The sequence below is a fragment of the Prorops nasuta genome, unplaced genomic scaffold, assembly GCF_024137725.1.
Source record: "Prorops nasuta isolate Cenicafe-Biocafe unplaced genomic scaffold, Cenicafe_Pnas_1.2 PNAS00002, whole genome shotgun sequence".
Lineage (NCBI taxonomy): Eukaryota > Metazoa > Arthropoda > Insecta > Hymenoptera > Bethylidae > Prorops > Prorops nasuta.
Genome location: NW_027116799.1, coordinates 7,184,542 through 7,200,326, shown reverse-complemented (window position 1 = coordinate 7,200,326; position 15,785 = coordinate 7,184,542). Strand labels below are relative to the sequence as shown.

General features: G+C 31.3%; 2 protein-coding genes and 3 long non-coding RNA genes across 5 annotated transcripts; 3 read left to right on the top strand and 2 right to left on the bottom strand.

The window, feature by feature from the left end:
* Window positions 1–4,113: 4,113 nt before the first annotated feature.
* On the top strand, window positions 4,114–6,598 carry LOC136781941 (uncharacterized). The gene is made up of 5 exons (XR_010824039.1): window positions 4,114–4,600; window positions 4,663–4,887; window positions 5,132–5,340; window positions 5,404–5,472; window positions 5,535–6,598. It is a non-coding gene; the product is annotated as an uncharacterized lncRNA (long non-coding RNA).
* A 26-nt stretch (window positions 6,599–6,624) lies between these two features.
* On the bottom strand, window positions 6,625–8,438 carry LOC136780567 (uncharacterized). Its single transcript, XM_066739024.1, has 7 exons — window positions 8,344–8,438; window positions 8,082–8,276; window positions 7,631–7,982; window positions 7,344–7,544; window positions 6,921–7,284; window positions 6,700–6,862; window positions 6,625–6,658 (listed from the first exon to the last, which is right to left on the bottom strand). Exons 1-7 carry the CDS (start codon window positions 8,436–8,438, stop codon window positions 6,625–6,627), a joined length of 1,404 nt encoding a protein of 467 aa, XP_066595121.1.
* A 910-nt stretch (window positions 8,439–9,348) lies between these two features.
* LOC136780559 (uncharacterized) lies at window positions 9,349–10,318 on the top strand. The gene is made up of 5 exons (XM_066739012.1): window positions 9,349–9,408; window positions 9,495–9,695; window positions 9,755–10,118; window positions 10,177–10,233; window positions 10,296–10,318. The coding sequence occupies exons 1-5, from the start codon at window positions 9,349–9,351 to the stop codon at window positions 10,316–10,318; spliced, it is 705 nt and encodes a 234-aa protein (XP_066595109.1).
* Window positions 10,319–10,328: 10 nt separating this feature from the next.
* On the bottom strand, window positions 10,329–12,868 carry LOC136781945 (uncharacterized). Its single transcript, XR_010824040.1, has 5 exons — window positions 12,439–12,868; window positions 12,152–12,376; window positions 11,699–11,907; window positions 11,567–11,635; window positions 10,329–11,504 (listed from the first exon to the last, which is right to left on the bottom strand). It is a non-coding gene; the product is annotated as an uncharacterized lncRNA (long non-coding RNA).
* Window positions 12,869–13,041: 173 nt separating this feature from the next.
* On the top strand, window positions 13,042–14,023 carry LOC136781930 (uncharacterized). The gene is made up of 2 exons (XR_010824036.1): window positions 13,042–13,205; window positions 13,530–14,023. It is a non-coding gene; the product is annotated as an uncharacterized lncRNA (long non-coding RNA).
* Window positions 14,024–15,785: the final 1,762 nt, after the last annotated feature.

Below are 15,785 nucleotides of genomic sequence, written 5' to 3'. Positions count from 1 at the left end.
AATCGGAACATCGTCGGAGGAGGACGTACAGGCAAATAATTTCTTTTCCTATTTCTCATGCTTCTTTAATTTATTTTATGTTTTAGGTGGGACAATTATAGGGCAAGGCTACCAAGGAGTAGGGAGTAAACACTGTCCGTTTACTTAAGTCCCCATTTATTTAAATAATTTCAAGGATAGGCAAATTTAGTTTTATTATTTCCTTTCTTTGTTAATTCAAGTACAGATGTTTATTGATTAGTGGACTCTCGAGTGTCAACTGGCTCGGGCTGATCCTCCTTCAGTGACTATCAACCCTTACTTACTTTGTCCTTGTGGACTCTCGACGTTGGCTCATTAAGTTCACCTAATAGGGGTCCATCTTTATTGATGTGTAAATCGTTTCCTCGACGTAGTAGTTCTTCGTGTGACAACTCGGATCCACACCAAGGGACAAAGAAAGTAAGGGTAATTAGTCACTGAGGAGAGTATCAGTCATGATCTGGTTGACCTTTGTGTGAATTAACATTCACACTCGAGAGGTGGAAGCTTCTCAACTAAACGCTGGAAAGAAGTAACAATTTTTTCCCCTCATTCGTTCACTTTTAGTAGTATCATTTTTAAATTCATATTTTTGTCTGTCCTTGAAATTCTCTATTATAATCTGAAATGTGGAAATATTTTTCTTGAAAATCTTTCCACATTTCGGATTGAATACCCGTTTTTTCAAATTTATTTTTGTTTTCTTTCTGTCTCAGTTGGAGCGGGAGAGGGCCATGGATATTGACCACATTGTCCAATATCGACATAAATCCAACACGAGACGGCACCAATCATGCGCTATTGCCACCCTGGGTTGGACCAAGACAAACCGTCACTTGGAATCGGGACATCGTCGGAGGAGCACGTACAGGCAAATAATTTCTTTTCCTATTTCTCATGCTTCTTTAATTTATTTTATGTTTTAGGTGGGACAATTATAGAGCAAGGCTACCAAGGAGTAGGGAGTAAACACTGTCCGTTTACTTAAGTCCCCATTTATTTAAATAATTTCAAGGATAGGCAAATTGAGTTTTATTTTTTCCTTTCGTTGTTAATTCAAGTACAGATGTTTATTGATTAGTGGACTCTCGAGTGTCAACTGGGTCGGGCTGATCCTCCTTCAGTGATTATCAACCCCTACTTACTTTATCCTTGTGGACTCTCGATGTTGGCTCATTAAGTTCACCTAATAGGGGTCCATCTTTATTGATGTGTAAATCGTTTCCTCGACGTAGTAGTTCTTCGTGTGACAACTCGGATCCACACCAAGGGACAAAGAAAGTAAGGGTAATTAGTCACTGAGGAGAGTATCAGTTATGGTTTGGTTGACCTTTGTGTGAATTAATATTCACGCTCGAGAGGAGGAAGCTACTCAACTAACCGCTGGAAAGAAGTAACAATTTCGTTAGCATCTCTATTCATTCACTTTTGTAACATGCTTTATTAATTTATATCTTTGTCTGTCCTTGAAATTCCCAATTAGAATCTGTAATGTGGAAATATTTTCCTTGAAAATCCTTCCACATTTCGGGTTGAATACCCGTTTTTTCAAATTTATTTTTGTTTTCTTTCTATTTCAGTTGGAGCGGGAAAAGGCCATGGATATTGACCACATTGTCCAATATCGACATAAATCCAACACGAGTCGGCACCAATCATGCGCCATTGCCACCCTGGGTTGGACCAAGACAAACCGTCACTTGGAATCGGAACATCGTCGGAGGAGGACGTACAGGCAAATAATTTCTTTTCCTATTTCTCATGCTTCTTTAATTTATTTTATGTTTTAGGTGGGACAATTATAGGGCAAGGCTACCAAGGAGTAGGGAGTAAACACTGTCCGTTTACTTAAGTCCCCATTTATTTAAATAATTTCAAGGATAGGCAAATTTAGTTTTATTATTTCCTTTCTTTGTTAATTCAAGTACAGATGTTTATTGATTAGTGGACTCTCGAGTGTCAACTGGCTCGGGCTGATCCTCCTTCAGTGACTATCAACCCTTACTTACTTTGTCCTTGTGGACTCTCGACGTTGGCTCATTAAGTTCACCTAATAGGGGTCCATCTTTATTGATGTGTAAATCGTTTCCTCGACGTAGTAGTTCTTCGTGTGACAACTCGGATCCACACCAAGGGACAAAGAAAGTAAGGGTAATTAGTCACTGAGGAGAGTATCAGTCATGATCTGGTTGACCTTTGTGTGAATTAACATTCACACTCGAGAGGAGGAAGCTTCTCAACTAAACGCTGGAAAGAAGTAACAATTTTTTCCCCTCATTCGTTCACTTTTAGTAGTATCATTTTTAAATTCATATTTTTGTCTGTCCTTGAAATTCTCTATTATAATCTGAAATGTGGAAATATTTTCCTTGAAAATCTTTCCACATTTCAGATTAAACACCCTCTTTTTCAAATTTATTTTTGTTTTCTTTTTGTTTCAGGTGGGCGGAGCCGCCTCCCTCCCCGACGGTGTGCCACCTTGTCGTGGTGGGGGGGCTCACTTCTACAAGATCCGTTCCGACTAGTAAATGATTCGAATTCATTTCCTGGTCTTTGGGAATCTTGTAGAAGTGCCAAGAGCACACCACAACTTAACTATACTATAGTTTTCATTCCCGGGTTAAATTAAATTATTTAATCCATGCAGGAATATATTTCTGTTTATTTTTTGAGCGTTTGAGTATCTAAAATAATAAAATTATGATTCACTTATATTACCGGCTTAGTCTAGCTGATAAGTCGAGACAATACCCTTTTCAGTCAGCTTTATGAGTTTGACCAACGGAAACTCTTATTTAGATACTTCAATTTTTGGTGCTGTTTTTGTAATTTTCAAATTAATATCGGAATATGAAATGAATAAAATATAATAAAAATTGCACCCTTAATAAGACTCGATTTTAGTATATATTGTTCAATAGCTTAGCGCTTTAATTTACTTTACTATATCTTAAACTTTCAGCGCCAGAAACAAAACCCTAGATTGAAGCCAAACGTCTAACTAGGATTATCTAATAATACTAGGTACTTACTTTAATAAATCTGAGTTTAGTTTTATTTCTACAACATTTAACTTTTAAAGCTTCCTAATTGGCATTAAACTAAATAGAGAGAGTATATAATGGAAAATTGAATCACGCGCGTGTGTTGCTCGGCTAGCATCACTGATCACTCTGTATGTACCACTCTGTACACATACACAGCGGGAAATTGGTTCTTTTACAATTTGGCTAACTTTACTCTGTACTTTACATGAAAAATGATATACTACATTATAGGGACCGTGCACATCAACACAATGATAGAGAAGTGTCAATGTGTAACTATATACGTATAAATAAATTACACTCAAAAACTGCGAAAATTGACCGATAGTTTGCGCTGATAGTATGCATATACACCAATATACATTCTTATCTCACTGTCATTGTGTTGGTGTGCACGGACTATATAGCCATTTTCTGCAACTACTAATACGTACAAGGTACATACATGTGTTTTTGACAGGATGAGATTAACGGGATCCCTCGCGCCTACTTTACTGACAGTACAAGTCAATAAACAATTCGTTTAATAAATTAAGTCAAATGCGAAGCAAATTGGAAAAACGGGCTTCTTTATGAAAAGGTGCCAATTCTAACGCGTCATTCGAGCTTTAAAAAACTCAAATCGGATGAAGAATAACGCTGTACCACTGTCCCGCGTTCTTGAAGTGGAAATAACCAAAAGTAACCTCTCTTCAAGAACGCGGCACAATGGTACAGCGTTATTTTTCAACTAATTTGAGTGTTTTTAAGTTCGTTTGACTCGTTAGGACTGGCACATTCTCCAACAAACGCCCGATTGTTCAATTTGCTTCGCATTTGAATTTTATTAAACTAATTGTTTATTGACTTGTACTGTCGGTAAAGCAAGCGTGAGGGATCCCATTAATCTCATCCTGTCAAAAACATATGTATGTACCTTGTATGTGTTAGTAGTTGCAGAAAGGGCTATAGGGATCCTATCTTGAATAAAACTCTTTGTGCTCTCAGTACTGCCAACCTTGTAGACGAAAAGTTACTCTAAAGGGTGGTAAAGTGTGTCGCCGTCCCCAGTTTCAAGAAGGTAGTGGGTCAATTGTCCTACTTTTCTCTAGTGACAAGATGGCGTCGACGGTAACACTTTCCATGAGGTGAACACAATCTATGTTGTCAAATGAATTGCAGAAAATATAGGGCTTAAAGATCAGTCATGTGTTTCCGGTGGGTACAGTGTAGCGAAAAGAATATCATGAACTGTCAAAATTCGAAGATTTTGAAGACGATAATAATATTTATAAATATTTATGGAATGTTCATTTATTCAAATTAAGAGGAGAATTATAGGAAAAACACAATTTCAGATGAGTAACTCAATTCACATAAAAATAAAATAAAAGTTTACTCTAAATAAAGAATGTTTACTTTGCCTTAATTTTACTTTTTAAAGATAAAGCGCATGGAATAATTGGTTTTTATTCACATATTATGGGTCTGACTCTTTTATTGAGATTATATAAAGAAGCACTTTAGCTTATCGTACAAGGATAAAAGGACAGGTAACCTTGTTTTCAATTATAGTCATACAGTATAAATACCTTCACTTCTAAATAATTTACAGCGGATATAGAAGATAATTGTTGTTGCTCCTGTTCCCCCCAGCAGAGCATCAGTATATACAGAGCGGCTAAGCACAAATCATTAACTGATGTACCATAGTTTGCTTAATGGGATAATCCACCAACATTTTATAGAGCCATGATCGAAGTTGAAAAATATACAAAGTTAAAACTTTAAAAAAAGAATACATATGTTGAGCAATTATTCAGATGGCTTAACATTAGTGGTATGAAAATGGATACATTCATAAATTAGCTTTTTATAAAAATGTTAACTTTAAGATATAATTTTGAGACACATTACTCTAACAATGTCAGTAGGGAAGTGCTATTCAGTGGTCTAGGGATACATTATACATATGATAACTAAATATTTTGTTGATGTAGGGTGAAATATGAGAGTTTTCATACGTATTTCAAAAGTGTTGCAGAGGTTTTCTCTCTACTATAAATTTTATTTATTTTTTATAGAATTGAGGATGGAATTGCTGTAAATATATTGTCTATCATATTTTATGGAGCAAAGCTGTACGCAGCAAACCTATGTTAAAGTTATGGTATAATTGGAGAATACAGATTCTACAACAAAGGACATAGTAGTGGAGAAACTGCGTGAATTTATTCCTATTTGCTATAATCAATTAATTATTCCCTTCGCAGTACCCAGTATTTGAGTAGCGGTAAGTTATTGTAGTTAGAAAAGTATTATTCTTATTATTTCTTTTTTAATTCTCTTATTTTAGATACTATGAGCGCACAAGGTTAAAGCTGATAAGTTTGAAAATATTAAACGTGATTCACAAAAGATACCGGTATGTAATGATTCTATACAGAAATGAAACCTCCATTTTTGTCAATACTTCTTTTTTTATAGGTTTATATCTTAAATCTAGTTTGTGTAAACTATTCAATATATTGATACAGCTCATCAAGAAATAAGGTATTAAAATGAAAGGGAAGAATCAAAAAGATGTAAGGATAAGAAACAACAAAATTTATTTTATATCTTATACCTTAGAAGAGATATATATAAAAAAGAAAATAGTTAGAAATGAACACTGACAAAAGGGAGATTATAATATTTTTAAGGAAAAATGTATCTGGAGTTGAAGAGAAAAAGAGATCGACAGATTAAAGGAAAATATTAAAAAATGTAATAGGAAGAAATGAGAAGAGCAAATAAGAGATAGCTAGATACAGGGAGGGGGAGGGGGATATTATATAGAGCTTTATAGTTTACATGTTGCAACACGAAGAAGTACAAGAATGATGGAATGGAATAGAAAAGGATGGATCAGAAGGGAAGAAGGATTAGATGTAGATTGACGAAGCAACGGGTGGAATATGAAATTAAGGATACATTACTGTATTGAAAATAGAACGAAATAAATAGAATGACAAACGGTTGTAAGGTGTAGGCTACATAGTGAACGAAATATAAGAAAGTTGATGCTGTGTGCAGGGAAAGCAGGAATGAAAATTGAGAGAGCTCTTGGCAAAAATGTTGTTAGAAGGGAGGATTAGACTTAAAAATAAAAGTGAGGAAACTATTAAGAGAAGAGGAAAGAATTGATGGATAGAAAAATCATACATGTAATTAGTATAGTAGATACAATAATATAGAAAGAAACAGTTGTAGATGCAAGTATGAATGGAAAATATTGAATAAAAGATTATGTATAAGCGTAATGAAACAATTGGAAAATAAATACATCAGTAGATTGTATGTACATAAAGTATTAATTTATTTTTTTAGAAGGAGAATCTTTATAACTCTTTGCAGGAGCTAGTAGAATTTATATAAATGCAATTGAAACTTATGTTACAATGGAGTAAATCAAAGTTAAAAATAACTATATTGAATAGCCTGACGAAAAACTTCTTTACTATATTTATAAATGGAATTATTTTCATGCTAATTAAAATTTTATTTCAGATTGAATGAATCCTTGATTAAAATATCTCTAATTTTTTTCATTAAAAGTTTGTTCTGATATACTGATGTAGATAAAAACTCGTCAATTTGTCTAATTTTTGACTCATCGCTCATTGTTTGTAATCTATTTAATTTTTCCCAGCTTTCCTTTAACCATAAATCAAAATTTGTTGTACACTTCCGTCTGTTGTTGGTAGTAATAACCAAACCATTATTTAGTTGGCTTATTTGTATAACCGTTTTGATGATCAAGTCTTTTAATTTCACTGCAGATTTAAAAATATTTTAACTTTGTGTTTAATAATAGATGAAAAGATTACTTACATATAAATTTATAAAGTGTTGGCCTATGTCTCATCATCTCGTTTAAAGACTTATGATAGCGTTCTTGATTGTTGTTCGTTCGCCGTTCACATTGAAAAACGCTAAGTACATTGGCATCGACTTTTTTCATCCAGAAATCCTCAATATATCTTATTAGCTTTATAAATTGAACGATTTCTTTTAAATCATTACTGGCGTTAATGTTATTTTTTATGATTTCAAATCCAGTTTTAATGTAGGATGAAGGCAGCAGTGGTAAATTAAACAATTTCCTTAATAGAAAAATTCCCTTTATGTGAACTTTTACTGATTTCCCTTTTAAAATACTGTAGATTTTTAATTTCTTTGCGTATTTCCTAACATTCTGAAAGCAAAAATATTAGTTCCGGTTGCTTAGGTTTAACACATAAAAGTTATACTTACATACACATAATGAAAATAACATCCCATTAATGTACAGTGTGGAAAAACAGTTTTTATTGCATTTTGGAGTGCAAATTCGTAATCAGAAATTATCTTGGAAACGTTTAAATCTTTAAGAACAGAATCCTTTAAATACCTAAATAACCGAATATATTCGATTTCAGTTCTTCCGCTCATTAAAACCCATATACACGGTAGAAACTTAAATATTTAAAATTCATTAATTAATTGAATTGAATTATAAAGTTGAAAAAGGGTCGGTATTGCATACAAAAATATAACATTACTTTATTATTTATTCTACCCATAATTGTCACCAATTGAGAAATTCCAATTAATTTGGGCATTGAATAAAATGTTCCATCAATGCTATATTCATCACTTTTCACAAACATTCTTATCAATTTAACGTCATATAAAATTACTTGACAAGATGCGTCTAATTGTACAACATCAATTGCGATGTAGTGATTTTCTTTATCAATATTAAATTGTAAGGCTTGCATCCATATTTCATTCATCTGAATGAGACCTATATCACTCAGTTTCTTTGGATTAAAAGGACAAGTTTGATGTCTTTTCCGTTTTAGAGTACTTCTTAAATATTTCAAACTTAGAAATTTGGATGCTTCGATATGTCTATATTTCAATTAATTGAGGAAAAAATGAACCATTGAAAAAAAATTTGAATGTACGTAGTGTTACAATTATATTTTATAGTTTATATTGTCAGCTTACTCTTTAGATTTATAGTCATAAGCCTCTTTAAGCGAAATAGGGACAGTTTTCACGCAATGGTATAGATCCTCACGAAACGAGGCGCTTTTTAAAAACTTTCTATCTTTATCGTGATTATGATTTTTAATGGGATAAAATTGATTTCGTACTAATTTCCCGCTTCCGCGGCATTCACGCAATTTGCATTTCAGGTAACTACCAAAAGAAAAATTATATTAAATATTTGCTTTCATTATTCTTAAAAACATAAGTATATACTTACGTTACTTCATTTCCAGCTTTGTCTATTTTCTTCACGTTTTTGTAATAACAAAAACCATCGTCATATATAATTTTTGTCGTTTTATAATGGTTCATTTTGGTAAAGATGAGAAATTGCGCTGATTATTCTAATAAGTTGACACATATTATGACAATTGCAAGTTTCGCACATATCATTTGTTTATAAGCGCATTGGAAATTGTCATAATATGTGTCAACTTATTAGAATAGTCAGCGCAATTTCTCATCTTTACCAAAATGAACCATTATAAAACGACAAAAATTATATATGACGATGGTTTTTGTTATTACAAAAACGTGAAGAAAATAGACAAAGCTGGAAATGAAGTAACGTAAGTATATACTTATGTTTTTAAGAATAATGAAAGCAAATATTTAATATAATTTTTCTTTTGGTAGTTACCTGAAATGCAAATTGCGTGAATGCCGCGGAAGCGGGAAATTAGTACGAAATCAATTTTATCCCATTAAAAATCATAATCACGATAAAGATAGAAAGTTTTTAAAAAGCGCCTCGTTTCGTGAGGATCTATACCATTGCGTGAAAACTGTCCCTATTTCGCTTAAAGAGGCTTATGACTATAAATCTAAAGAGTAAGCTGACAATATAAACTATAAAATATAATTGTAACACTACGTACATTCAAATTTTTTTTCAATGGTTCATTTTTTCCTCAATTAATTGAAATATAGACATATCGAAGCATCCAAATTTCTAAGTTTGAAATATTTAAGAAGTACTCTAAAACGGAAAAGACATCAAACTTGTCCTTTTAATCCAAAGAAACTGAGTGATATAGGTCTCATTCAGATGAATGAAATATGGATGCAAGCCTTACAATTTAATATTGATAAAGAAAATCACTACATCGCAATTGATGTTGTACAATTAGACGCATCTTGTCAAGTAATTTTATATGACGTTAAATTGATAAGAATGTTTGTGAAAAGTGATGAATATAGCATTGATGGAACATTTTATTCAATGCCCAAATTAATTGGAATTTCTCAATTGGTGACAATTATGGGTAGAATAAATAATAAAGTAATGTTATATTTTTGTATGCAATACCGACCCTTTTTCAACTTTATAATTCAATTCAATTAATTAATGAATTTTAAATATTTAAGTTTCTACCGTGTATATGGGTTTTAATGAGCGGAAGAACTGAAATCGAATATATTCGGTTATTTAGGTATTTAAAGGATTCTGTTCTTAAAGATTTAAACGTTTCCAAGATAATTTCTGATTACGAATTTGCACTCCAAAATGCAATAAAAACTGTTTTTCCACACTGTACATTAATGGGATGTTATTTTCATTATGTGTATGTAAGTATAACTTTTATGTGTTAAACCTAAGCAACCGGAACTAATATTTTTGCTTTCAGAATGTTAGGAAATACGCAAAGAAATTAAAAATCTACAGTATTTTAAAAGGGAAATCAGTAAAAGTTCACATAAAGGGAATTTTTCTATTAAGGAAATTGTTTAATTTACCACTGCTGCCTTCATCCTACATTAAAACTGGATTTGAAATCATAAAAAATAACATTAACGCCAGTAATGATTTAAAAGAAATCGTTCAATTTATAAAGCTAATAAGATATATTGAGGATTTCTGGATGAAAAAAGTCGATGCCAATGTACTTAGCTTTTTTCAATGTGAACGGCGAACGAACAACAATCAAGAACGCTATCATAAGTCTTTAAACGAGATGATGAGACATAGGCCAACACTTTATAAATTTATATGTAAGTAATCTTTTCATCTATTATTAAACACAAAGTTAAAATATTTTTAAATCTGCAGTGAAATTAAAAGACTTGATCATCAAAACGGTTATACAAATAAGCCAACTAAATAATGGTTTGGTTATTACTACCACCAACAGACGGAAGTGTACAACAAATTTTGATTTATGGTTAAAGGAAAGCTGGGAAAAATTAAATAGATTACAAACAATGAGCGATGAGTCAAAAATTAGACAAATTGACGAGTTTTTATCTACATCAGTATATCAGAACAAACTTTTAATGAAAAAAATTAGAGATATTTTAATCAAGGATTCATTCAATCTGAAATAAAATTTTAATTAGCATGAAAATAATTCCATTTATAAATATAGTAAAGAAGTTTTTCGTCAGGCTATTCAATATAGTTATTTTTAACTTTGATTTACTCCATTGTAACATAAGTTTCAATTGCATTTATATAAATTCTACTAGCTCCTACAAAGAGTTATAAAGATTCTCCTTCTAAAAAAATAAATTAATACTTTATGTACATACAATCTACTGATGTATTTATTTTCCAATTGTTTCATTACGCTTATACATAATCTTTTATTCAATATTTTCCATTCATACTTGCATCTACAACTGTTTCTTTCTATATTATTGTATCTACTATACTAATTACATGTATGATTTTTCTATCCATCAATTCTTTCCTCTTCTCTTAATAGTTTCCTCACTTTTATTTTTAAGTCTAATCCTCCCTTCTAACAACATTTTTGCCAAGAGCTCTCTCAATTTTCATTCCTGCTTTCCCTGCACACAGCATCAACTTTCTTATATTTCGTTCACTATGTAGCCTACACCTTACAACCGTTTGTCATTCTATTTATTTCGTTCTATTTTCAATACAGTAATGTATCCTTAATTTCATATTCCACCCGTTGCTTCGTCAATCTACATCTAATCCTTCTTCCCTTCTGATCCATCCTTTTCTATTCCATTCCATCATTCTTGTACTTCTTCGTGTTGCAACATGTAAACTATAAAGCTCTATATAATATCCCCCTCCCCCTCCCTGTATCTAGCTATCTCTTATTTGCTCTTCTCATTTCTTCCTATTACATTTTTTAATATTTTCCTTTAATCTGTCGATCTCTTTTTCTCTTCAACTCCAGATACATTTTTCCTTAAAAATATTATAATCTCCCTTTTGTCAGTGTTCATTTCTAACTATTTTCTTTTTTATATATATCTCTTCTAAGGTATAAGATATAAAATAAATTTTGTTGTTTCTTATCCTTACATCTTTTTGATTCTTCCCTTTCATTTTAATACCTTATTTCTTGATGAGCTGTATCAATATATTGAATAGTTTACACAAACTAGATTTAAGATATAAACCTATAAAAAAAGAAGTATTGACAAAAATGGAGGTTTCATTTCTGTATAGAATCATTACATACCGGTATCTTTTGTGAATCACGTTTAATATTTTCAAACTTATCAGCTTTAACCTTGTGCGCTCATAGTATCTAAAATAAGAGAATTAAAAAAGAAATAATAAGAATAATACTTTTCTAACTACAATAACTTACCGCTACTCAAATACTGGGTACTGCGAAGGGAATAATTAATTGATTATAGCAAATAGGAATAAATTCACGCAGTTTCTCCACTACTATGTCCTTTGTTGTAGAATCTGTATTCTCCAATTATACCATAACTTTAACATAGGTTTGCTGCGTACAGCTTTGCTCCATAAAATATGATAGACAATATATTTACAGCAATTCCATCCTCAATTCTATAAAAAATAAATAAAATTTATAGTAGAGAGAAAACCTCTGCAACACTTTTGAAATACGTATGAAAACTCTCATATTTCACCCTACATCAACAAAATATTTAGTTATCATATGTATAATGTATCCCTAGACCACTGAATAGCACTTCCCTACTGACATTGTTAGAGTAATGTGTCTCAAAATTATATCTTAAAGTTAACATTTTTATAAAAAGCTAATTTATGAATGTATCCATTTTCATACCACTAATGTTAAGCCATCTGAATAATTGCTCAACATATGTATTCTTTTTTTAAAGTTTTAACTTTGTATATTTTTCAACTTCGATCATGGCTCTATAAAATGTTGGTGGATTATCCCATTAAGCAAACTATGGTACATCAGTTAATGATTTGTGCTTAGCCGCTCTGTATATACTGATGCTCTGCTGGGGGGAACAGGAGCAACAACAATTATCTTCTATATCCGCTGTAAATTATTTAGAAGTGAAGGTATTTATACTGTATGACTATAATTGAAAACAAGGTTACCTGTCCTTTTATCCTTGTACGATAAGCTAAAGTGCTTCTTTATATAATCTCAATAAAAGAGTCAGACCCATAATATGTGAATAAAAACCAATTATTCCATGCGCTTTATCTTTAAAAAGTAAAATTAAGGCAAAGTAAACATTCTTTATTTAGAGTAAACTTTTATTTTATTTTTATGTGAATTGAGTTACTCATCTGAAATTGTGTTTTTCCTATAATTCTCCTCTTAATTTGAATAAATGAACATTCCATAAATATTTATAAATATTATTATCGTCTTCAAAATCTTCGAATTTTGACAGTTCATGATATTCTTTTCGCTACACTGTACCCACCGGAAACACATGACTGATCTTTAAGCCCTATATTTTCTGCAATTCATTTGACAACATAGATTGTGTTCACCTCATGGAAAGTGTTACCGTCGACGCCATCTTGTCACTAGAGAAAAGTAGGACAATTGACCCACTACCTTCAAGAATCGTGCCCCTGGTGTCTTTTTAAAGCGGTTCCTAAATGCATCGAAAAGTTAGGAAAAGCCATACCTGGCGTTTACACACACTAGCAGCACTAGCGCTTTTTAGGGCATTCTCAGATCCCACTTCCGCTATGGCGCTGCATACCGTTATTTCCGTTAAAGCCAAAGCTTGTTATAGTTAGAGTTAGTTAAGCAGAGTTAAGAAGCAGTTAGAAAAGTCTGCCATGCTTAATCGAGACTGAACGAGACGGTGCGAGCGTGTTAGACGCGCTGTTTCCAATGAGCCAATGTAAGTTTTCGATTAAACTGAATTATATAAATATTCTCGTCTATATTAAACAAAAATTTACGTAAAATAATTTACCAGTAAATCATTATTTGTTTTCAATCGTTAAATATTTGAAGTAAATCATTAATTTCCATCATGTGCTGTTAGCACGTGGCGAGAATTTAATAAATAATTTTGATAAATTCATATGATGACTTAAAATCACCCGAATGATTTTGTGATTACTTATTACATGCACTACCAACTGAAGTATTATGATTTAATTCATTTTTTTAATGTTTAATTAAATTTATACTAATAATGGGTTCTTGTTCATTGTTTCAGGTTTGTCGACAATCGAATGCTGTCCTCCCTTAACTTTCAAAAGGCTTTTAATAATTTTTTAATGGTTTCCAATATGTAGATGTGCTCATTCTTATCAATTTTATTAAATCTATAATTTTTTCGTAATACTTAAAGTGAAAATACAGATTTTCATGCCTGTCTTGAGGAATGAAAATGATGTTTTGCCCACTAATGGGGGGAAAGTAAAACGTTTTCATCCCGCCGGAACATGTATGGAAAAGTATACTTTTCCTCACTTGTTACGAAAAAAAAGTATGTTAACCACAGGGTGGAAATTATTTCGATGGCGTACGAAGTTTGAATGCATTCGGTTACGTTATTAATATCCTTCGCCTTCGGCTTAGATGTCGATCTCGCCTCGTGTATTGCAACTTCGCACCTTGTCGGAAATTACTTACTTTCTCACCTAAGCTAACAATGTATTATTTATTGATAAAAGAAAAATAAAGGAAAATCCATCTCTAACAACATAATTCACTTTTGGTATGATTTTCTTTGTTGCAATGCTGAACTGGTGCAATTAGTTGAAATATGACAAATATGTATTAAATATTTTCTCTAACTTACTGAGCTATTCTACACTAGTACAGCAATGCAGCAAGAAAGAATAGATCTTTCAAATCCACTTTTCAGTCATTGTTGTTTTTGAGGATGTGGTTATACTAATTTCAATTATTTTGTGAAATTATATAAGCAGTTTTAATCTGTATACACTGTGCCAAATTGATTCATAGGATTTCAACTGAATACATTCTATACATTTTTGGCCTATATGGCCAATACTAAAGACGAAAGAGAAATTGCTGCAGAGAATTAGGCCACAGAAGCATGAATTGAAATTAGTTGAGATGCCTGCATATTAATTTGGCACAGCGTACTAGGTTTATATTATCAGGAGCCCAATATAACTCTTGCCTATATGATATACATAATCCTGTTCATTTCTCCTTCAAATAAAAAACAAAACAATAGAAGTTATTACTTTTAAGGCAAGTATTTGTGATAAATCAAGCAGATTTTGTATGACGAATGTATTATTATAAAAATATAATTAATGTAAATAAACAGCAAACCCCATGGAAAAAATTTTTTTCTTTGTGATTATACTTATTAAAATTAAAACAAAGTAAATACTTTTTCATATTATTTTGCATCTATGTTTTAATCGATGTTTTTAATAACTCATTAATGTAGATTCAAGTTTTGTATTTTTTAAGGCCAATGATATGCAAAAATACATATATTATCTATGTACAATGTGTTATAATATTAATGGTGAAGTTACCCAGATATACATATATTTGTATGCATGATTACTGTTACTCTATAGACAAGTATACATAGAATTTTATTTTACTTAGATCATGGCTTATAAAAGAACATATAATAAGCTGAAGTTTAATACTAATACATTGCAGTATTGTAATCCTCTACATAAAAAGAAAAGATATTTTGGAAGTACACATTCTCTCAAATGAGCAACATGACATGATACATATTTTTAAAATATACATTCATTCTTACACTGAGATGTGGGCAATTGCTAAATTGAACTATGTGCAAACTACATGCCTGTAAAACTAAACTTATGAAATATAATATATAATTATTTGGTAGTTTTCTCTTCCTATTGTAAGATAAGAAAATTTTAGTAACTTATTTCATTCAATGAACAATTAACCTAGAGAAATATTCATTCTGACTGCTCATTTCTCCAAGGGAATGTATAAACATGATTTGTCTCCACTATTCTTCAAATGCTACAGGCTAAGTATTTGGAGAATTGACAAAATAAACTACTAATTGTAATTTGAAAAAAGTAAGCTTTTATTCTTTCTGTAATTCTTATTATCACTTATTTGAACTTGCTTATTAGTCATAAGAAATTATAACTGACACTGTAAGATGATATCATTATAATCTTTATATTTTAGATTTAAAATATGAAAATATGTCAGTGTATTAGGGTTAAAATATTAACACAATTTTTTTTTTCATAAATTATGTTGAATACATAAAAACGCAATGTGAAATTTTAAAATACTTTATGCCTACCCATATTTACCTACACATAAGTTTTATATGTTCTATGTTTATGTACGTATACTTTTATGTATACGTTCATCTACATGAGACGCGTCTACATTTATTCATAAAGAGACGCAGTGGTGTCTCGGCGGCAAGTTTCAAAAGCCGCCGAGATATACGTATACTATGTGTACACGAATTCTTCAA

Excerpts from the sequence above, each read along its gene's own strand:
- LOC136780567 (XM_066739024.1), bottom strand. The coding sequence starts at position 8,438 with ATGAACCATTATAAAACGACAAAAATTATATATGACGATGGTTTTTGT. Across the intron at positions 6,863-6,920 it reads AACACTTTATAAATTTATAT|TGAAATTAAAAGACTTGATC; the intron begins GTAAGTAATCTT and ends TTAAATCTGCAG. Across the intron at positions 6,659-6,699 it reads TTACAAACAATGAGCGATGA|TATATCAGAACAAACTTTTA; the intron begins GTCAAAAATTAG and ends TATCTACATCAG.
- LOC136780559 (XM_066739012.1), top strand. The coding sequence starts at position 9,349 with ATGCCCAAATTAATTGGAATTTCTCAATTGGTGACAATTATGGGTAGA. Across the intron at positions 9,409-9,494 it reads TGGGTAGAATAAATAATAAA|TTTCTACCGTGTATATGGGT; the intron begins GTAATGTTATAT and ends TAAATATTTAAG. Across the intron at positions 9,696-9,754 it reads GTTATTTTCATTATGTGTAT|AATGTTAGGAAATACGCAAA; the intron begins GTAAGTATAACT and ends TTTTGCTTTCAG.